The sequence below is a fragment of the Fusarium solani genome (genome assembly GCF_023522795.1).
Source record: "Fusarium solani strain SB1 chromosome Unknown bctg00000003_1, whole genome shotgun sequence".
Lineage (NCBI taxonomy): Eukaryota > Fungi > Ascomycota > Sordariomycetes > Hypocreales > Nectriaceae > Fusarium > Fusarium solani.
The window spans coordinates 1600272-1621151 of NW_027072154.1; the positions used below are offsets into that span (position 1 = coordinate 1600272).

Genomic DNA, 20880 nt, shown 5'->3' on the forward strand with positions numbered 1-20880 from the left:
GATCGAATCGGTGAGTTACAGTGATCACCTACTGGCCAAAATACTAACTTGGCCTTGCAGTCCATGAATCGAGCAGTGCACAGCAGCCATCGTCACTTATGCTCCTCTCGGGAACTCGAACGAAAACAAACGAACCTCTGTCACGCTTCCAAACAAAGATAAATCATCCTCGCAGTTCATGCTAAGTCATAGCCGAGTGATCAGAAGCTTCAGCAGTCCACGCTCAAACCTGCCACTGCACACAACCTACTGAACAACACCTCGACCTCAACCAAAACCACACAAAAAACACCCCTACCTCTCACGTCACTCATCCCCCAAGCTACGCTCCCAAGATGCCTCTGGAAACCTTCCATATCTTTCCCAATCTCCCCGGCGAGCTGAGAGAGGAGATCTGGAGATGCGCCCTCCGCCCCGATGGCCCGGCCCGCCCAGGAGCACACTTCTTCGGCGTCGTCAGTCCCCGAGCGGACGGAAGAGCCAAATTGGTGAATCATGCCTTGGTACTGAGGGACAGTACATTCGACCGTGAGATTTGTCTGGTTGGACCACTGTGGGGGTCGACGTCTATCGAAGGTAAACTCATCGACAAGCTGGAGCCCGCCTCGTGGATCGACAACAATCCCTCAACCTACCTCATCGACAGCGGCCTCTGGATGGCATGCAAGGAGTCAAGGCATGTCATCGATCAGGTCTTCCATCAACAGCAGCGGGATGGGACCCGGAGCAATAGCTTTAGACGCATGCCCCTGGCCTATCGAAACGAGGCCAAAATGCAAGACGACGCCAAGGATCGCTTCATCACGGTGTTCCCTCGGTAGGATCTCTTTTGCTTCTAGGCTTACGACTGGGGCATCTTAGACTAGAACCGCATCTATGGTGGGATCCCATTCCTACTCAACAACTTCGGCGGCGTGCGGCACATGGCTGTTAAGTACAATTCGAGATGGGGCATCGAAGTGAACCACCCAGACTATTATGAGTGGGGTATGATTCTGCAGAATCTCTCAAACATAGCCATTGATGCAGCTTGGAAGTCGGGTGTTCGCGACTTCTTGTTCATCGACTACCGTATCAAGCGACGGCACCATGTGCCCACGAAGGAGCAAGCCGACATGCCGGCGGAACTGACCTTCTATCATCAAGGTCGCCGATTCATCGACGTGGAATTTCACCGCGAAGATTCCATCTGGGAACAAGATTATGATGTCGCCCAGGACGAGATGAGCGGCAACATGTTTGTCCATGCCCTCCAAGACGCTGCCAATGCCATTATTCAACGAGTTCCCGAACTTTACGAAGAACATCTCGAGCTTCCTTATTTTGGGATCTTGGCTTGTGAAGAGGACTGGTCGTTGATGGAACCAAGGGTACAAGGAGAAGCAAGCGACATGCTTTGTTTACGACATACGTCCTCCTATTCTGAAGCCCAACGGCACCCTTTTTCAACGGCATATTCCTCTATTCTTTCCGAGCTTTCCTTTTTTTTTTCGGATCCAACACTTTTGGGCCTAACGGCACCCGCATGGACAGATACGATTGTTCCATGCCCCCTGCCTGGCCCGCGAGCGGCACACCCTGCTCAGTTTGTTTGGTACGTTCTGATTTGCCTCTCCTGTTTGCAGTTTGCGTACTCACAATCATCCTTTGAGCAGTTCCTCTTCTGTGGTGGCTCATGCCATTCACATTTTGCCGATGATGCATAAGTCCCTGACTATTGCAAAAGCACCAAGACGATAGCCAACACCTTCACGCAGTGTTCTAGGTCAGTAACCGGGGGACTTTGACTCTTGGTGAAGCTAAGACCGGCCAGTTGAGTTGGAGAAATTGTATAAGTACCAAAATGGTTGTTGACATTTGTTACAAACATACTCGATTTATACCTGTCAAGTCTAAGTAATCACAGAAGCAAGTCTAAATAATCATTAAAGCAAGTCTAAGCATTCATCAAGGCATGTCTAAAGAATGATGAATGCAAGCTTAAATTATCATCAAAGCAAGTCAAGAGAATTCTCAAGAATTGAGCATGGTGGACGGGAGCGTGCAACAGGGTCCCCTCTTGATGCGACGAACAACTGCGAATGGAACTCGGGACCAAACATGTGCAACACACGCAACGGCATACGCAAACTTGAGGCGATTCTGAGTCATTTCAAGATCTTGCAACAGGTCTTGAAAATTTCATCGCGTAGTAACGGGAGTGGCCAGGATATCTGCCTGCTGGGCTGTGAAAAGGGGCAACGTCTCAAACCACACAACATGCCAACATTGCGACTGTTTCTTTCGCCACAGAGTATCGTAGGACATACAGCTTCTAAAGTGACTAATCGCAGCATCAAATTTTGCAAGCTTACACGTGCCCTCTCTGCAGACCTCGTGATGCCTTCACCTGGAGGGTCTTGAGGGTCGGATGCCTTGCCCCATTGCAAGTGATTCACTGTCCCAGAGCCCAGCACACGTATGCAAAATTCATTACAAATCCAAAGATGCTAGGATATTCATCCATGATGTGAGAAGCTTTTACGGGCAAACCCGTATCAAGATCCACATCAAAATCAAAACTTCTCACCATGTGCCAGCTCAACTCTACGAAATGCGACGCCTGCGAACAGACCCTGGCATACCACAAGACCTTTTGCCGCAGTGTCCGCCTCGCCAACCAGGTCTGTGGCAGAGTTGAACACGTTGTCGACTTCGTGTCCTCGGATGGTTGCCCCCACTGCTGGAGGCGGAAGAAGAGTTGGCGTCGAGGGTGGTGTTGGAGAAACGACAGCTCCGGTGAGACCCATTCAAAGAAGATAAAGATTTCAAGATGGCGACAACGAATCCGAGAGTGGCGCGAAGCGAGAACCAACAGGATCCATATCTGACGGTATCATCGCAATGTCGTATCAGAGCCTAACGACTCAGGTAGAAGTGGTGGCGCGGGATGGCCACTCAGGGGGAAGGATATGCCTGACATTTGCCATGACAGAATCGCGGAAGCCTCCTACGTTTTCATACTAGTGAGTTGCCAGCTGTTGGTTGCGAACTTGCGGTCAGCCCGAAACCATCCCAGTTGAAACCAAAAGCTCCGGGTCCCTCTCGTGACCACTCCGAGCATCCAGAAGACCCGAGAGAAATGCAAGACCCTCTTCTACTTTTCTGGCCCATACGACGTCGAAAGTCGTGGAAGATTCTCGTCAACAGCGGAATGGTGGACTGGGTCAGTCGAAAACGAAACAATGACGTCAATGAAGCATCTCAACGTTGGCTGTCGATCATGGCTTGCCCCACACGGCCCTGAGTGCGGGACCGGGTTCCCGGGTCCTTGGACGTTGACGAAACTGGGTGTGCTTGACTCGAGCCAGTTCCTGACGTCCGGGCTGATGTGGGTGGGAGGAGGAAATCCTCCGCCACCAGGGGAGGGGACAAAGACCCTGAGTCTTGAGTGGGATTGTGATTTTAGCATCTCGGCGGTCATGGCCAATATCACCCCCAAAGCTGAGATTTGATGTGCACTTCTGATCCACCCCGGACGAGGCTCTCCGCCCTGGCCGCCCTAGCCTCCTTGGTGTTCCCCCAACTTCCCCGTTAAAGCCGCGCGCGTTATGCCTGTCGAAGTGTCTCTTCAGGCTAGCACGCAGGCTGGGCCAGTCAGAAACTGCGGACAACTTCTCTGGCACAAGCCAGCAACGCACACGCACACCGCCTGCACTTGCACTTGCACTTGCGCGTGTCTGGCTGCGCTACTGCCGACCTTATTAATCAGAATCTCTTTGCTATTGGCGTTGTCTCTCATCTCCACCGATCCTCCCTGAATTGTGATCCACCTTTGCACGTCCTTCTGCACCGAGTGCATGTCTGCTTCATGCAGAGAGAACTCGAGTTGGTCTTTCCCAGTTGGGCGCGTCTGGCGTCGACAATCAATCCAATCCAACCCCAGGGCCTGGGCCTGGGCAAAAAATGCTGTCAACGGTTGTCAGCTCGCAGCCCAATCATTTCTGACAGCAGGGGTCAGTGGCCTAGACACTGCTACTACGCAGTAAGGCCGCCGTGGCATGGCACCTCTGCCTGCCATGTGATGCATCAAATTCCGAGCATCAAGCCGAGAAACCGCCAAGTCCACTAATAGGAACTTTGCCGTTTCCCAAATCCGCGTTACCACTGGTGGCGGAGGGTGGGGAATCGTCGACTGCTGGAGAAGAGAGCTGATAGTGGGGTGTTGAAAAGGGCGATGCTCTCTGTTGAAACACCAAAAAGAGCAAGATCTTCAATTTGGATCAAGTCTTTTTTCGGTCCCCTAGGGTCCTGGTTCGTTTCTCCAGAGGTCAACGCCACACTTGGCCCACCAGCCATCAACCACTCCCGTCTCAACTCACCAACCAAGTTTGGTGCACCGCCAACAAAGAACCGTGCCACTTCCAGTGTCACCGAGAAAGATTATATCAAATACGGATCCCAGTTACGTGGACAGTCGTCTCGGTGCCTTGTGATTTCTCCCGATCTTCAGAGCATTTCCTCACAGCCCGGTGAGCGTGGTGATCGAGGGGTAAGCTGGTAGCTCAACGGTCTGGACCGTTCTGCTTAGCCTCCCAGCCGAGGCTCCGCATGCATCGTTGAACCATGTTCCGGGGTGCTTCACGCGACAGCCTGTCAGTGGTTAGGGACCGCCTGGGAATCCGCGCGCATGCTTCGAACCATGATTCAATCAGAGGGAGCCGGAGCTTTAAAGGCTTGACTGCCGGGGGTACCGCGATACGTACACCCGACTGGGACTGGGCCTGTGGCGCCCTGATCCGCAAACTACTGTACCTGTTACCTGTTGGTGATGGCGCGTCTAAATCCCTAGACGACAGCCCGTCGCCCCGGTCGTGGTGTCTGCAGTTGGGAGGCAGCAAGCACAGGCATCGCATCGTCCATCCGCGATCGTGGATCCCGGGATCCCGGACCACCCTCAGGACCCTGACCGTGGTAGCGTCCGAGATGCTTGGCATTGACCTCGTTCAGCGGGAATGGTTATCGCAACGGCCCGTGATATAAGGTGAGCAGCTGAGTTGGGCCTTGGTGGGCTGGGACGGGCGTGCAACGGACGTACATTGCGCACACGGCGCTAGTTAACGGCGCCGTCCGAGGCTCCCGTACCGACAGCGAGGATCAACCAACCCGCGGATGGATGCCAATACGGAGGGCCTGCATGCACCTCTTTGTCTGTTTCTTGGCCCTCTGGAACCTCTGGAACCTCGCCCAAACCACTAGCGAATCGATGGCGCAAGCGTAGCGGAGACAAGACGCCCCTCCCTGGGTGTCGTGCGCCGCGGGGGGTCGAGGCTAACGGACAGACAACCTCTCCAGAGCCAGGACAGGGCAGGGCGATTCCAGCTGGCTCCAGCAGGGGCGCCGATCGGCCGGCAGATAAGTGACCGTCTCCAGAGAGGCCGTTGAAACAATTGACATGGTCGATAGCAAAGCAGCCTCAGTCCGTGAGGAGCTTGGAGAAGGGAAAAGCGGACCCTGTTTGCACTCACTTCCTTTTGTAAGCGCCGCATTGCCGCCCCCGCCTATCAGGCGGGTCAAGGAGCAAATGCTCCGGCTCCTGGACTCCCTGCCCCGAATTGGATCAGACAAGTGTGTGTTTTCACCAGCAGACGCTCCTCGGTGGACGCACACGATTTTAATATCGCTTCTCTCAAAATGGCTCGTCGTCGCATGCTCTTGTTTCTGCCTGTTCCTGCTCCGTCTCCGTCAGTGCGGCGCCATCTGATCCGCTCGCCATCATGTCCCTCTTTCGCCACGAGCCCGCCAGGTAACGTCGCCTGTGGTTGAGACGACCGACCGACGGAGACTCGCTTCCTCACCTTTAAGCTCCGGCTGGGACCCTGTGCTGTGACCCCCGGAGCCACCCCTGGACACGCTGGGCCACGGTGGCAACCTTCTGTCCCCTCTGCGCCATACAGACTCCAGAGGCCCATCCGACGCCACATCTCTTTATATCAGCCCTATCCGGCCGTCCTCAAGACACAGTCGTCTCGCCCCAGCCCAATAGGCCACGGCCTCTGGATCAACGATATCATTGTCAAGCCTCTTTTCGTCTTTGTTGCTTATTGTCAACTCGTCTCTTTCTCTCCGCGGCGCCCCTTTTCTGCGTCATTGTCCATGTCGTTGGTGCAGGTCCCCCCCAATTCTCACATCTGTCGACTCCTATCGTCGCCTATCCAGTATCAGAATCTGAACAACAAAGCTCGAGCTCACGATAAATGTGCACGCAGCATTCGGCTGCATGCCAGGTCTGCGGGAAAGAGTATCTCGTCTATGTTGAGTTCTGTCACGCATTTCATCCACCCATGCTGGTCTGCCCGCTAGGTCTGCTGCTCCTGGGAAATGACATGCGTGACGGACAGTGTCCAAGCCCAGTCTGTCCGAACAGTCTGAGAGGAGGCTGCCGGGTCATGTAATATGATATTGCCTCGGGAGAAGGACAGGAGGGAGTTGCCGGCCGACCCCAAAACCTCGACTCGCCAGCGATCCGACATCCTTTTTAGAGTTTCTGCCCAGTCGTCTCAACCTCGACAACTTGATCGATGCCTTTGTACTCGGGAACCTCAAAGCCATACTTGCTTGCAATGGCAGGAGTCACGAATCTGGACCGAGAGTTAGTTGCTACCTGACAACGCCATTGCACGGGTACGTACCGTCCGCCAATGAAGTGCCGTCCCCTGAAGTGCTTCACTAGCGGCTTCGGCGCTGTCAAACTAACAAGTGCTGTAGGCATAAATGAGCTGCCGAGCCCAGACTCGGGAGGGCCGTTCTCGATATCCCATGACGAGGGAGCATCAACCGACGTGACCGGCAACTTGGTTTCCTGAAGAGCCTGGATTACCGCAGGGAATGGTTCCCGGACTTCGCCCGAAAAGCTGAAACCTGGGTGAATGGTTAAAAGCAACCACTGTTGGAGGACGAGTACGAGCACGAACCGAAGATGGCGTCGACAATGTGATCCGTCGAGCTTACGGCTGACGAAAAGTCATCCACGAAGGGGACGTCGAGGTCTTCGAGCTGTTTTGCAAGCCGCTACGCAAACGATAAGCGGCCATTATGCGTGGTGGATGTGTGTTTTGAGTTGGCTATGTGTGAGGGACAGGACTGCAACTCTCGGAAGATCTGAGACGACAATTGCTTCCACCCATCAATCCTTGCAGGACTGACAGGATGCACACCATAAGAGATCCCTAGAAACAATACATCCACTGGACCATCCGGAAGCCAAGCCAACCTGGGATTGCAACAACACCGTACTACCGGCACGTGGTGAATCAAGGTGTAAATGGGAGAGAATCGCTCACCTGGTAAAGATCATTCTTGCTCCGTTTGGGGTAGAAGACGGTGGGATTGTAACCATAGTGACGAAGATGGCGAGCAGCTACCAGTCCATCACCGCCTTGAAGTTGTCAGTAAGTCATCTTGAACGACCAGTACTGGAACGCACCGTTGTTTCCGGGGCCGCATGCAACAAGGATCCTACGACCACTTTCGAGAGGTTGAAGACGGTAAACTAGTAGAATTAGTGTCTGGAACTTGTTGACTTTGAGCTCTTGCACTCAGAGCCTGATGCTTGAGGACAGTCACCCACCAGCCTGCGAGACGGCAAGACCAGCCAGCTCCATCAGCTGGTCGATCGAAAATGCACCGGTGCTCATGAGCTCCTGGTCGAGAGCAGCAGCTGCCTTGGCTCCGAGGGTCTAAGCAAGTCAGTACACAAGCTCCAAGAACGGTGTCCCGTAGCCTACCTTGATTGCCATAATGTCTTTGAATCTCTCAGCTCTTGTAATAAACTACAATATTTCGCGATAGCTTCAGGAGCAGCAAAAACGCCAATCGTTCAGATGATGCAAAAGTAAGGTGACTTGGAATGTCGTCAATGGCGGAAGGTCGGAAAGTTCAGGGGACTGACATCACATCAGCGCAGTGCTTTCAGCGACGAGCCTGTCGGGCAAGAACACCGAACACCCCGGATTCGGCTCCACCTCTGATTGGCTGGAGCGGCAAAACCAAGCTCCGGGACTCCGGGGGGGTTCGAAATTGTTCACCATCACGATACCAGCTTCAGCCGTTCTATCTCGGTCGTCGTCGTCAATTACCCTCGCCCATTGCCGCCATGGTTGTCAAGATCCGCCTCGCCCGCTTCGGGCGCCGAAACCAGCCATTCTACAACATCGTCATCGCCCACGCCCGGTAAACCGCCCTGAATCCGCCCTCACCAATTCGCCCCAACTAACGAGACTGTAGGACGGCGCGCAACTCCCGCCCGCTCGAGGTTATCGGCACGTACGACCCGATCCCCAAGCCCGATCCGTATGACAACTCCGGAAAGCTTCACAAGGATATCAAGCTCGACACACAGCGTGCGAGGTACTGGATTGGTGTTGGTGCACAGCCCACCGACACGGCATGGCGGTTACTCTCAATGGTTGGCATCCTGCCGAAGAAGCAGTTTGGGCCCAAGCAGGATCAGCAGAAGGGCACCGTGAAGACGGAGGAAGTCAAGGTTCGTTGAGGGAGGCCTAACATGGCTGTATGATATGTATGAAAGGCATTTCGAGGCGTTGGCTTGGGTCAGGTGTATTCCGATTTGAATGGAGAGAGCAATTCCAGAGAACGATTGGATGGGAAGAAACGACGATATCAACCAGGTCACCAAAGGTCACCATGCACCCGGGAGAAATGCAATTGGGAGGACTGTACGATATTTGGTGAGGGTTTAAGGTCACCAGAGACACGCCATTTGTCGCTATTAAGAATTGTATTGAAGCGCCACCAAAAACCATATCTAAAACAACGCCTGAGCCGTCTTCAAAGCTCACTCGCTATCAAAACGCCTATATGCCGTCTTATCACACGTCTTGATACCCAACATTCGTCATCCCCAATGAGGCCGTACAAGAAAAATACAGTCTAGTTAGCTGTGGCTGCAGAGAAGATGTTGATGCCCAAGCATACGGCCATGACGACCGATCCGTAGATGGCAAGGGCGAGGGAAAGCCTGCGGAGGTGGTGGTGCTCGATGTGTTCAAGATCCCATCGCCACTTTCTGCGCCATCGCCATGAGTTTCGGTTGCTGCGGGTGCTGACGTTGCTCGCCATGCTAACACCGCTGCGAACGCTAGTTGTGCTCTGAGCCAGGGCGGCAGAGTCTTCCACGTCTGATGTACTGGAGTCTTCTCCCATGTCGTCGTCCTCCTTAACCAAACGCTGGTGATATGTACTGTCAGGGTCGCTGATTTTATAGTAGAAAAGACCAGGAAGAATAAAACTAATCGATGTCGATCCAGTGCTGCCAACAAAAGCAAGCACACGGTCTAAGCTGGTGACTGATAGAGCAGTCATGTATGCAAACGTTAGAAGAAATGTTGTAATAACCGCAAAACGAAGGTCGGATATGGTAGAGTCAGCTCCATGATCATTTGCAGGAGTCGTAGGGAGTAGAGGGGTTGAGGTTCGTCTGTTGCCCGAAGAGTGACGGTTGGGTCGCCACTTCAAGACGGCATCGAGTGAAGCTCGGCAAGGATGGACTTGCAACGGGACCGAGAAGGTGACGAGAACGACAATAGCCGCCTTTCCGATCGTCGAAGCAGCTCCGGTAGGATCTATGATTTGTTAGCTGCTTGATCAAGATAGACCACGATGAGCACTTACACATAGAAACAATATTGCCAACCACGGCGTTGCCGAAGGTGATGTACCCAGTAATGGCCACAACAATATAGATGGAGGCGGCAGAGCCAATGCTCGAGCCGACAACTCCAATAACGCTGGAGGGGGAGTTGTCCTTGAGCTCGTTGAGAATAGAGAACATCTAACCAGTCAGTACTTGTTCAGCAATTGGGTGTGAGGTTCGCCTACATTCTGGTGGCAAGTATACGCAAAGACAACAACGGGGAGAGTGCTCAGCGTCTCGATGGCTCCGCCCCATTGAATCACGCGGATGCTCCCAGGGTCGGCATGCTTATCGACCGCAAAGTGGTAAATCACCAGGATGATGAGATACCCGATAGAGACCAGCGCAATAATGCTGGTGTACTTTAAAGAGTCCAGCCGCCGCAGGAAACTAAGCGGGATGATAATGAGCATAAAGGCGGTGATCCAAAAGTTTCGATCAACCAGATAAGGAGCGCTGTTGGCATTGCTAAGGAAGCCCAGCACCACGCCAGGCATCAAATCTCCAATGATGATCATGTACGACACGCCAACTCCAAAGCACTTGATCGCGATCGCGGCATCGAATATGACGGCGGCGTTGGGGTAGGTGATTTGCGACAGCGCAAAGAAAGACGCGGTTCCCTGCTCGAGATATCGGGCGCATCGTGACTGGAGGTAGAGGCCGAACGCGGCCGTTATGCCGGACCAGATAATGAGAAAGACGCCGAGCATGATACCCATGTGGGACATGACAGAGGGCATGGCAAGGGTGCCAGCTCCGACAACTGTGACGTTATCAGCACCGCGTCGCAAGGGCTCGATCGAGGGACGCACTGGTATTCAGCAGGTTCACGACACTGCTGATCGTGGTGGCTTGGCCTCCATGGCCGCCATCCTTGTGGCCGCGACGTCGTGGTCTGGGGAGTAGATGGTCAGCGAGATCAGGTTGTTTGACCGTGGCCGGTGTCGGCGTGGAAGGGAGCGAGTCTCACCTAGACATATCGCCGGCACTTCTGGTTGTAGAAGCGTTTCCATCAGATATAGTCGAGTAGTTTGTCATTTACGACGAAGAGGCTCGTATCGATAGGTTGAATCGGCGCGATCGTGGAAGGGCACGTATTGCGACGATGGGGGGCGTTCAGATGTTGCGATGTCGAAAGTGTGCACGAGTGTAGGTATGTGTCTATCTCTGCGTTCCTCGGCTTTCCAATCCGATTGCTGACTCGCAACGAAAAGGCGAGGCGAGACCGACCGGAGCCACGAGTGGCAGCCCTAGGCCAGATTGCGTCAATGGGAGCGCTACTTGGCTGCTCGCTGTTGCGTGCTGCACTGCACGGTAAGTACCGTCCTGCGGCACAGAGGCCCCCAAGACTGGTTGAACGCTCCGGTCGCGACACACCAGACGGAGAGTCACGAGAGAAGTGCCAACGAGGCCGATGTGGTTGGAGGAGATGCAGGAGGGAGAAGACACCAACAGAGGCGCCGGTCAGGAGATGACGACGGACCTGGGAATTCCTGACGGCGCTTGTTTTCTGCCACGATCCTGGGAACAAAGAAACGGGGGGGACCTATCGCTGGAGCCTTGTGCCGAGCCAAAGTGGCCAATGAGCACGCGCCTCGGTCGTTGATCAGCCAATCAGAGGCCGGGTCAGTCAACCTTGGGTCCCAATCCGGGGAATAAGTTGAGGGACCATCCAGGGCTTTCCAGGGGCTTTGTGAGATCATGGATGCCTCCCGGGCGGTGTAACTGGAGGTCCAGCACTGTAATTACGGCACATCTGTACTGTATGATGCTGGTAGAAGACCACCAGGTGACCTCACTTTTTGTCTCTCCCATCTTGGATGCCGTCCATCCAAACACCTGGGCCAGATGCGCCTCCTTGTCTGCGACATCAAAGGGCCATGGTTCAGCAGGTCTCACTCACTCACAATTTCATGACATCCTCCTGACCCCCCACTTCCGCCCTTGACCGCATCCACACCGTCATTCCGCGGACGTGCATCAAACGTCCCGCGCCAGCGACTTGTCACGATGGCCACCACTATGGACGACACGACCCTCTCGACTCTCGACCTGCTCGAGTCGCGACTCCTCCGTATCGAGCATCTGCTATATGGCCAGACTGTGTCGCCGGCGTTGGCCCAAGACCGGTCGGCCGTCGAGAAGATTGGCCAGCTCGAGCGGCGCTTCTCGCATCTCCTGGACAAGTTCCGCGTCTATGCCGAACTGATAAAGATTTGTACGTCGCAACGGGCATACTGCTAGAACACTTGCTCATCTCGCCTAGACAAGGCACATCCAGACTTTTTTCATGCGGCCGCTCCCTCCGATCCTCCATCGCAGCTATCCAGTGATGCCATACAATCCATCGTCCTCGCCTCGGCCTCTGCGTTTCCCGCGACTCTCTCGTCCCTGACCGCGATCAAGGACAGCCCGATACCTGATCCATCAGAGAGCGCAAACCTCATTGCGTTGCAGGATAGGATGAAGGCTATCGAAGCGACTCAGATTGCCCAGGCCGCTGAAATCGCCGATCTTCGGAAACGGAGCGAGACGGTTATCCGATCATGGTACGAGACAGGCGTTCTCGACAACTCGAGAACCATGGCCGACTTGGAATCACGGGTGGCGATTGTTGAACGACAAGTGAGGAGGGCAGAGCGAGAACTGGAAGCCGAGGACGAGTTATGAGCGATGCATACGAGATACCCATTGGAATTGAAGACATGTTCGAGTGTGACGGCCAGGCATAAGGGGCAATTTGAGTTTGATGCCCAGCAGCGGCATATTTAGCTTCGGGCCGATGTCTCATGGCAGAACTTCAACATGTTTCGGCCATGATCAAGACAACATGCCAGTCCGCAAGGGAGAAGAGGCATGTTCTATGATAGATTGAGTGGATACACCGAAGCTAGATACTACATAGAGCACAACAGCATGAGAAACTTGCGACATCTATAGAGCTCAACATGATAAAGCACCACTTTCACCATTTCCAACCCAGCTACCTCTCCTTGCAAGGTCATTAAATACTCAGCGGTAGGACTGTTAGTCAGGAACGGCAACTCAGAGACCCCACTCCCAACCCAACCCTAACCCAACGTGGTGGAGTATCTCACAATGTCCACATAAACGACATAGCCTTTGACAGCTTCCATCAAATATCATCTCCGCATGGTGTAGTTGGTTTATCACGTTCGGCTGTAACTGGAAAATTGCCACCGAAAGGTCCCTAGTTCGATTCTGGGTGGGGAGACGAGACTTTCCTTTTGCTTCATTAGGCGAAGCTGTCGTTGCTTTTGCTTGTGCTACCTTTTTGCCGACAACTGCGATGTTGATAATATTGATGATAGCTTACGCTCAGGCTGGGTTCCACCAAGTGCGTGTGTGTCCAGTGCTGAAGCTATATCATGTGGCGAGTCTGCGAGTGGTGTGTCCTGAAAGTCACCTCAACAGAACTTGATTTGCGTTACTCAAAACGGGGAGAGATCAAGGACAAGGCCATCTCACCATCACAGACACCAAATTGTCATTGAGATGAAACTAAATTCATAACTTCGTTCACACATATGGCTCAGTAGCAATTCAAGATGCAGGGTGTTGATTCAATCCCTGGGTAAGCAAATTATCCCGCTGTTTCCACCAATACTCTGTATCGATTGAAAATCCCTCGAGTCTGATCTGGTATAACACACCTCTATTAGAGTAACTTCTAGGAGAGATGAGAAAAACTGAGTGACCTAGCCTTCTCTCACCATGACGAGTCAAGACAAGGGAGCAGCACTCGTGTACCTGACACTAGCGAGTCGTGAGGATATAGCTTCTCCTAGCAACTCCACGGGCGGGCTAAAGAGCTACGTGTAACTTTGACATTGCCCAAGAAAACAACTTGACTGGTTCCGCCGTATCCTCGGATGAATCGTTGACTGGCCCTTGAACGAGAGGCTAGACGTGACGGTTTGTTTCGCGAGTTGACAGGAGTTTAAACTTCTGCAGCTAAAGTATTGTGCAGGTCTAGCCACAGTTGATGCATGCTCCGATTGAGTGGGATACGATCGATTTTTCACAATGGCTGTTGAAAGTTTGCGGTTGGTTGAATCTCATCCACGAGGCGGCCCTCTTGGGGTCGTTTGTTCGGCCAGTTGTTTTAGCCAAGAGCCGACACCAATGAATGCGCTTCCCCAATTATCAGGCCTTGCCCTTGCATTCATAGTTTCACTGTGACAATGGGAACTAATGATTGATGCGAGGGACTCTTTCAAACACCAGTGTCCATGCGCTCGGTGTAGGGTACACAGTCCCACATCCTCCCAAGTCTACGTTGACTGACCACCTTGAGAGTTCTTAGACACACACAGTGGATCTTGACTGGTCTTTCAAGCTGCGATTGTTGACTCATGGGCCAAGCCTGAAACCAGCCGCCTACTCTTGCTCTGGGTCGTGGATATCGTACCAGATGACAACATAGTCCTACTAAGCTCTCCTCGTCCACCGCAAACCACAGAACCCTGCACTCAAGCTCGCAACGCTCTCCCTGTTAACCTAGACACGAAGCGCCTTGTAACCAGCCCCAGGCGAGAAGCGTCACAGATACGCGCGGGATACCTCTATGCCGATCGTGATCAGTGCAGGCTCTGCGTCCCGGGTTCCGTGGGCGCTAAGAACGGAAATGCCAGACGATCGTCGACACACCATTGACCGTTGGGAGCAAGGCCTCTGGAGGACTGGGGTTCGCTCCACCTCAGATGCTGCCCTGTCAAGTTTCGAGAGGGCTGCTCACAACTACCGAGCCGAGGTGAATTAACGATAGGGCTTGCAAGGGCTCTCATCAGATGCCACGCGTTCTCGAGGGATAAAGAAGTCGGGTCCCAGCCACAGGCAATGGATCTCGGTTCAAGACGTGGCGGTGCGGGATTGAGTTTCGGCGGTGCCAGGGGTAAAACAGCGCCAGAGGGCTTGATGGATGCAAGACCCGCTGTTGTTAACTTAGCGGCAGGGGCAAGCAAAGCAAGTCCGTCGGAAAGTTTTCAAGGGCCTTTTGACACGGCACAAGCACAAGGCACATCGTAGTGCAACATCGGATGAATCGGGGCCGTCGTCGGCGGATGGGGAGGCACCCGGTCACAGTTTTAGCTGAGTCTGGGACATGGAGAGTGATAAAGAGCGGCTGATGGTGTTGGCGATTGTAACGTCAAGTGTCACGATGCGAGAGACAGATAGACAGCCCCCAAGTCCACGGCTATGACCTCAACTGCCTGCCAAGACAATAGTTGGTGATAAATCACAGAGCCACCAGGCACACTCAACCTTGTGAGACAGCGGCACAAGACTCCAGAGTATCTGAGAGCCGTGCTACGCCGCCCTGCAGCACAAAGCCGCAGCGCAGGAGAGTCCCCGGAGGCACGGACGGATGCCGCTGGTCGTGATAAGCTCAGTGCCGATCCGACCGTTTTGGAGCGACCCGCAACCGCTGGGATCCGATGCAAGCAATCCGTCAAGTCCGTTGCAACTCGTCAAAGGCGGGGGCGAACGGCGGCACGACATGGCAAATAGGCGGCGCCAAGGTGAGCGGCTTTCAAAGTGACACAAGAAGGCATTGGACGTGGAGGCTTGGGCTTTATGGCGGCCTGTGTTGCAGAGGCTGGACGGTTGCTGCGATGCCAGCTTGGTCATGCATTTGTCGTCACGATCCAAGGTTTGGAGGTTGAAAGCACCAGCCACTGGACGGAGCAGATGTCTTGCATTCCGAGACCCGGTCGAGGGAGACGGGATGCACACGCACATACACGCACGCGAGCAAGCGGCAAGGGAGGGGAGGGCCTATTGTTGTCGTCCCGATCTTGCCGTAAACCGCCTGAATGTTGCGATCCAAAGTCTCGAGGGCCGTGACCCTACGGATACGCAGGCTACGCTGAGCGGCAACCATGAAACCCTCGACGGCCCCTGCATCCAAGCTTTGGTGCAGCCCATCACGGCCGGCCCTCTCCACCCCGGTTGAACCTCAAACAACAACGGGGTAAAATGTGGTTAGCGGGCGAAGAAAGAGTCTGGGTCATCGACTCGAGAGGCGTCGGATTCCTGCCCTTGGCTTTGCAAGGCTGGATTCGAGCTTGAACTGGTCTGGTAGCTTGGACAACACCCTCTTCAGCAAGCAACCACCAGACGTGATCCATTCCTGCAGACGTCTGGATGCTGTGACGACGAGTGAGATAAGTTGGGGGTCAACCCACGAGTTTTGACTCTGGTCGTCTGCTCGACTTGACTTTTTCAGATTCACTTGCTCTGAACCATTCATTGTCCCCCAACCCAAACAAACGTTGAAACGAAACGCTTTTCTCTCTCTCAAGTTTTTTCATCCCCACCACTCCTGATCCAATCACGGACTCGGTTTCTTGCAGGTCTCCGGCTGGCCTTGTTGGATCAAATCTCCATCCATATCCATCGAGGCCGTCAAATCACACCCACCCCGTCACGGACGCACGCACTGGGGCGCCACAAGCAAGGGCCGGGCGGGCTTGTCTGGAGGACGCATGCCCATTTGCTGGGGGTCAAGTAGGGACACCCTTCATTTCGGGGCCTCCCTCACGACGGGACCTCAGAGGCCTCTGCTGGCTACTGCACAATTCGCACTACAGAGGCTGCGCTGTACGGGCTTGTACAGCACTATTGGATTCCAGGCCCCAGAACAGCTTGGGTCGGTTGGCTCTGGTTCCCCTCTGAGATCTCGCCATTTCCACACCTTCTTCTCAGCTCAGCTCCGTTTTGCTCTGTGGCATTTCTCTTTCAAAGCTTCCCCTTCTGATTCACCTCGTTTATTGTTTTCCATTCTCCCCGCATTGCTGGACACAATTTCACTGTCGAGTCGGCCGCTCTCTTTGACCAATACTCCCTTCTTAAAAAAAAATACGAGGCTGCCCTTGCTGGACCAGGCCCGCTGTCCTCTTGGGAGTAAGGGAAAAAAAAGGCTCTTATTGCCCCTGACTTATTTTCTCGCCCGTCAGCAGACCTGACCTGACTTGACCTTTGTCCTACCTTGCCTGGCCTTGACTTACCTTTCACCCCAGCGCCTGATCTGACCGTGACCGCGTCACGTCTCGTCTTCCGCTACTACCGCTACCGCCTGTTGTTGTGCCTGTCTCTGCGTAGAGACTCGACAGCCACTGTTTTTGTTGTTTCGATCGCGCCGCGCGCAAAAAAAGACGGGACTCTTTATCGAATCACGCCGCAGTCCTAGGCCAACTCTCTCTCCACAATCGAGCGTCCTCCTACTGCGTGGCTACTGCGGTACCTACAGCGCAGCACTGTAAGGTTAGCCTGCGCTGCGCTGCGCCTGGGTTGCCCCTTGTCTCCGCGTTTCTCTTCCCCCTTCTCACCCACTGCTCGCTCACCCACTACACGCACGGCGGCGCATCCTCCTCTTCTCATTCCAGACCGTCCATCCATCCAATTCAATCCTTTTCATCCATCTTCCTCTTCTTCTCCCGCTAAAAAATCCATCCAACTTTATCCCCGTGGGCTTTGATCCCCCAACTTTAGTCGCTCCTTTCTTCTTTACTGCTTACTACTTCTACTTCTCCTTGTGCCTCTTTATCTATCACTCCCCTCGAAAACCAAAACCCCCCCGACCGTCAGCCGTTATTAAAACGCCCGCGAGGCTCCTTCGATCGACAGCCGACAGCTTCGCCTGGCCACTTGCAGCGCGCTCGAGCACAGCCTCTTCCAGCCATTCTCGTCGCTTTTCCTTGGCCGAATGCTCCGGTAGCAATCGAGCCCTACCTACGCCCAGCTCGTCAGCCAATCTCCAACCCAAGAAAGCGCCTCTTGACTCCCAACCACCGACCGGCCTCCGCCAACTTGATTACCTCCTCCTTTCCTTATGCCATCGTACTCGGTCACCTCGCCGTCGCTTCAGAAAATGGACCACTCGAGAATGTACGGCGGACGCAAGGGCATCCAGATGAGCAACATCCTCGGCGACCCCTTCGCCCTGGCCACGTTGTCCATTGCCATGGTGCGTCTTTCCGCCGTCAGCTCAATACGATCGCATCGCTAACGTGTCCAGCTTGCCTGGTGCATCACCTTTGTTGCCTGCATTATCGGACGGATACAACAAACTAACGACTCGCCTTTCCCGACATTCGCCTGGTGGGGATGCATCTACAGTCTGTGTCTGATCGTCGGAGTATTTGTCGTTATCGGAAGCGACTCTGTCCATACATACCATGTCGCCGTCACCGGTTATCTCGCTGCGGGAATTGTCCTGGTCTCTTCGGGCGTGAACCTGCTCCTGTACTCTGATAGCGGTGCGCGCGAGGCTGCCTCGGCCGGCTTCATCCTGCTGGCCATGGTTATCGTAAGTAGCGTCTCAATTCAATTGAGAGCGCGGCTAATTAATCCCACAGGTTATCTGGACCTTTTACTTCGGATCCAACCCTTCGTCAACCCCCCGAGCCTTCCTCGACTCATTCGCCCTTGCCAAGGAGTCGACCACAATTCACCGATCCACGATGAACGGCTACGGTGGTGGCGGCCGCCCTGAGACGTCCAACTCTGTCCAGCCTCCCCAGATGTACACCTCTGCCCAGCTCAACGGCTTCGAGAACCCCTCCCCGTCGGTGGCGTCTCCCAAGTTGGAGGACGCGGCTCCGCAGTCCCTCAGAGCTTCACCAACTCGGTCATGCAACCCAAGGCGACAAACTCACCCGGCGCCGACGCCGAGGTTGTACCGCCCACCGAGTACCCCTACCGGGCAAAGGCCATCTACAGCTACGAAGCCAACCCCGACGACGCCAACGAGATCTCCTTCTCCAAGCACGAAATCCTCGAAGTCTCAGACGTCAGTGGACGGTGGTGGCAAGCGCGCAAGGAGAATGGCGAGACGGGTATTGCACCCAGCAACTACCTCATCCTGTTATGAGCAACGATCCACGCAAGGATTCACTGGGATACCCGTTCGACGACCGACATCAGGGCCGTCGAGCACCGTCAGACCCACGCACGGGCTGCTCGTTCATTGTTTTGTTTTATAACGTTTTAGAGTCACGACTCCGCGATTTGGTTCAGTACTGGGATGGGAAATATGTTGGATGGAGTATATTTGGGACGAACCCCCCTTTTTGACAAAACGGCCCACGGCGCTTGGCAGTTGGCTTCATTCCCTTATTTTATCTTCGAATGTCTCCTTTTTATTGTCCTCATCTCTTGCTTGTCTTCACTTCATTTATTACCCCCTTTTGTGAGTCCATAAGGATTTTGACTCGATCGACTTTGCCGACTTTGCCGACTTTGCAGGCGAAACAACGGCTGTGGCCGCTGGTGGTGCTGTATGAGAAAAAGCCAAATGCGACTGGGGGATCCGAACTTGATGAGGAAATCTCGGGGTCATTGCCCGCGAGTCGACTGGGCTGTATTTGTCAATGGAATCTGGAAATGCCAGGTGCAGATATGGGCAGTACCGAGACGAGCTGTAGCTAGAATGAGGAGGGATCACGGTATCCTTTCGCCTTTGGTGAATACGACGACTATTGGAATGAACGCACTCGAGAGCCATGTGTGAATAGGGCTCGTCCGGCGGGTCTATGGATCGTAAGGTTTACGCGCGGCAGTCTTGGTAGAAATGGGTATCAAATTCACGTCCCAACTGGGGAATAGCGGGTTTGGATCTTGGGCATCTCTAGCGCCAGGGTGGCATCCGTCCGCGAGACTCTGGCCAGCAAGTTTCGGATCAACCTCGTCGCTGGCCGGATCGGCGCCGTCTAGCATCTTGACGTGGCCCGCTGTATGCCCGGCGCCGATCTCGCTTGCGTGTCGATCCACGCGTCTTTTGGACATGAGCGGTCTCCATCACCAGATCTCGCTCATCTCGTCTCATCCTGGCCGCGTAGATCCCCCTTCCAGCTGGGCACAAGCTTTTCTAGTACTCTGAACATCCTCTCTCAGCCCGATCATCACCCCTCAAGCCGCTTCCTCAGCTCCCTCTCTTTCTGCAGTACTTCGAGCTCGAGCCTCTCAACGCCGTACCTCAGGGCCTCCTTCCTCTGCCGGACGGCCCGGGCGCGGAGCTTCTCTTCGGCGGTGAGCTTGCGGCTGCCGGAGCCGGCGCCCCTCTTGGGCTTTGCATCAAAGTCGTCGTCGGGCCGGGCGAGGCGGCCTTGCTGTAGCTCGGCGCGGGCTTTGAGGGTCTCGATACGGCGCTCCTGACGCTCGATCTGTGAGTCGGCGCGCGCGAGGAGGAGGGCGATGTATGGACCTATGTCATCGCGGAGGGAGGCTTCTGCGGCGGCGAGTGTGGGTTGGGGGATGAGTTCGTAGTGCTAAAGCGGCGTTAGCATTGCTTGAGCGGAGATTTGGGTGAGGCACTCACGCGGACGGTCTTGAGAACGTTCACGAGGCGGGGAAAGTCGGATACTCCGTTGTCGAGGGTTTCGACTGAAGACTCGAGGAACTTGAGGGATGTGCGGAGGGACGAGACGCAGTCTGAGTACGTCGCGAGGTTGGCGGCGGCCATCGTGGGGTTGTCGCGGGGTAGAGCGGTGGGATTCACAGGGTTTGTCGAAGGCGTGAGACTATTCCGGGTAATATGATGAATTCGCCGATATTTGAATTGCCTGGTTTGAGTTTCGCAGCGGTAAGAGTGAGTCAAGGTTGGGCTGGGAAGGGTCTCGGTATGGAATTGGTGGTTGTTTTGATTCAACTTGTTTAGTCGTGAGTCTCGACGGGCGTGATGATATCGGTGCACGGGCCAACTGACAGGGGTTGAGAGCCAAGTGGGTCTGGCTCTTTATTTGAACCTCCATGAACTTCAACCTTTCTTTGGACTCTGTTTGTCTCTCTTTCGACAACCATTCAATAATCTCTTCCAATTCTGTGCGAATATCATACTTCTGTCTCTTTCACGTGCCGTGGGGGAAGGCAAACTACACCATGTTTGCATGCTGAATTAGTTACATCATTGCCTTGATTGGTATCTTCCCAGAGTTCATGTGTGACCAGCCACAAAGGTGTTGTGAGTACTGGTTGAACGATTGGTTGTATCTACTCCTATAGACCACACTACGGCACGCTTTAGGTTACCGAGCTTCGAATCTGTCGACTAATCTGGACATCGTCGATTTTCCAGGCCTTGTAGCGTATTCATGGTCTTCAAGATAGCTGCACTTGATCGCTACTCTCTGGCGTAGCTTGAAATGATGCTGCACTCCGTT

At 54.2% G+C, this 20880-nt stretch overlaps 7 protein-coding genes across 7 annotated transcripts; 4 read left to right on the plus strand and 3 right to left on the minus strand.

The window, feature by feature from the left end:
- Positions 1 to 335: 335 nt before the first annotated feature.
- On the plus strand, positions 336 to 1706 carry MRS44_006071 (uncharacterized protein; the record flags this gene model as incomplete). Its single annotated transcript, XM_065621629.1, has 3 exons — positions 336 to 817; positions 947 to 1370; positions 1626 to 1706. The coding sequence occupies 3 exons, from the start codon at positions 336 to 338 to the stop codon at positions 1704 to 1706; spliced, it is 987 nt and encodes a 328-aa protein (XP_065477701.1).
- Positions 1707 to 6517: 4811 nt separating this feature from the next.
- Positions 6518 to 7778, minus strand: MRS44_006072 (uncharacterized protein; the record flags this gene model as incomplete). Its single annotated transcript, XM_046281907.2, has 7 exons — positions 6518 to 6620; positions 6672 to 6900; positions 6954 to 7050; positions 7323 to 7417; positions 7466 to 7531; positions 7610 to 7718; positions 7767 to 7778. The coding sequence occupies 7 exons, from the start codon at positions 7776 to 7778 to the stop codon at positions 6518 to 6520; spliced, it is 711 nt and encodes a 236-aa protein (XP_046140353.2).
- Positions 7779 to 8134: 356 nt separating this feature from the next.
- On the plus strand, positions 8135 to 8533 carry MRS44_006073 (mitochondrial 37S ribosomal protein bS16m; the record flags this gene model as incomplete). Its single annotated transcript, XM_046274694.2, has 2 exons — positions 8135 to 8211; positions 8266 to 8533. The coding sequence occupies 2 exons, from the start codon at positions 8135 to 8137 to the stop codon at positions 8531 to 8533; spliced, it is 345 nt and encodes a 114-aa protein (XP_046140352.1).
- A 398-nt stretch (positions 8534 to 8931) lies between these two features.
- On the minus strand, positions 8932 to 10675 carry MRS44_006074 (uncharacterized protein; the record flags this gene model as incomplete). Its single annotated transcript, XM_065621630.1, has 5 exons — positions 8932 to 9623; positions 9673 to 9832; positions 9880 to 10460; positions 10510 to 10592; positions 10668 to 10675. The coding sequence occupies 5 exons, from the start codon at positions 10673 to 10675 to the stop codon at positions 8932 to 8934; spliced, it is 1524 nt and encodes a 507-aa protein (XP_065477702.1).
- A 1032-nt stretch (positions 10676 to 11707) lies between these two features.
- MRS44_006075 (uncharacterized protein) lies at positions 11708 to 12367 on the plus strand (the record flags this gene model as incomplete). Its single annotated transcript, XM_046274693.2, has 2 exons — positions 11708 to 11915; positions 11964 to 12367. The coding sequence occupies 2 exons, from the start codon at positions 11708 to 11710 to the stop codon at positions 12365 to 12367; spliced, it is 612 nt and encodes a 203-aa protein (XP_046140349.1).
- Positions 12368 to 17591: 5224 nt separating this feature from the next.
- On the plus strand, positions 17592 to 18593 carry MRS44_006076 (uncharacterized protein; the record flags this gene model as incomplete). Its single annotated transcript, XM_065621631.1, has 4 exons — positions 17592 to 17687; positions 17739 to 18029; positions 18079 to 18287; positions 18338 to 18593. The coding sequence occupies 4 exons, from the start codon at positions 17592 to 17594 to the stop codon at positions 18591 to 18593; spliced, it is 852 nt and encodes a 283-aa protein (XP_065477703.1).
- A 659-nt stretch (positions 18594 to 19252) lies between these two features.
- Positions 19253 to 20183, minus strand: MRS44_006077 (uncharacterized protein; the record flags this gene model as incomplete). The annotated part of the gene is made up of 3 exons (XM_065621632.1): positions 19253 to 19496; positions 19628 to 19989; positions 20040 to 20183. The coding sequence occupies 3 exons, from the start codon at positions 20181 to 20183 to the stop codon at positions 19253 to 19255; spliced, it is 750 nt and encodes a 249-aa protein (XP_065477704.1).
- Positions 20184 to 20880: the final 697 nt, after the last annotated feature.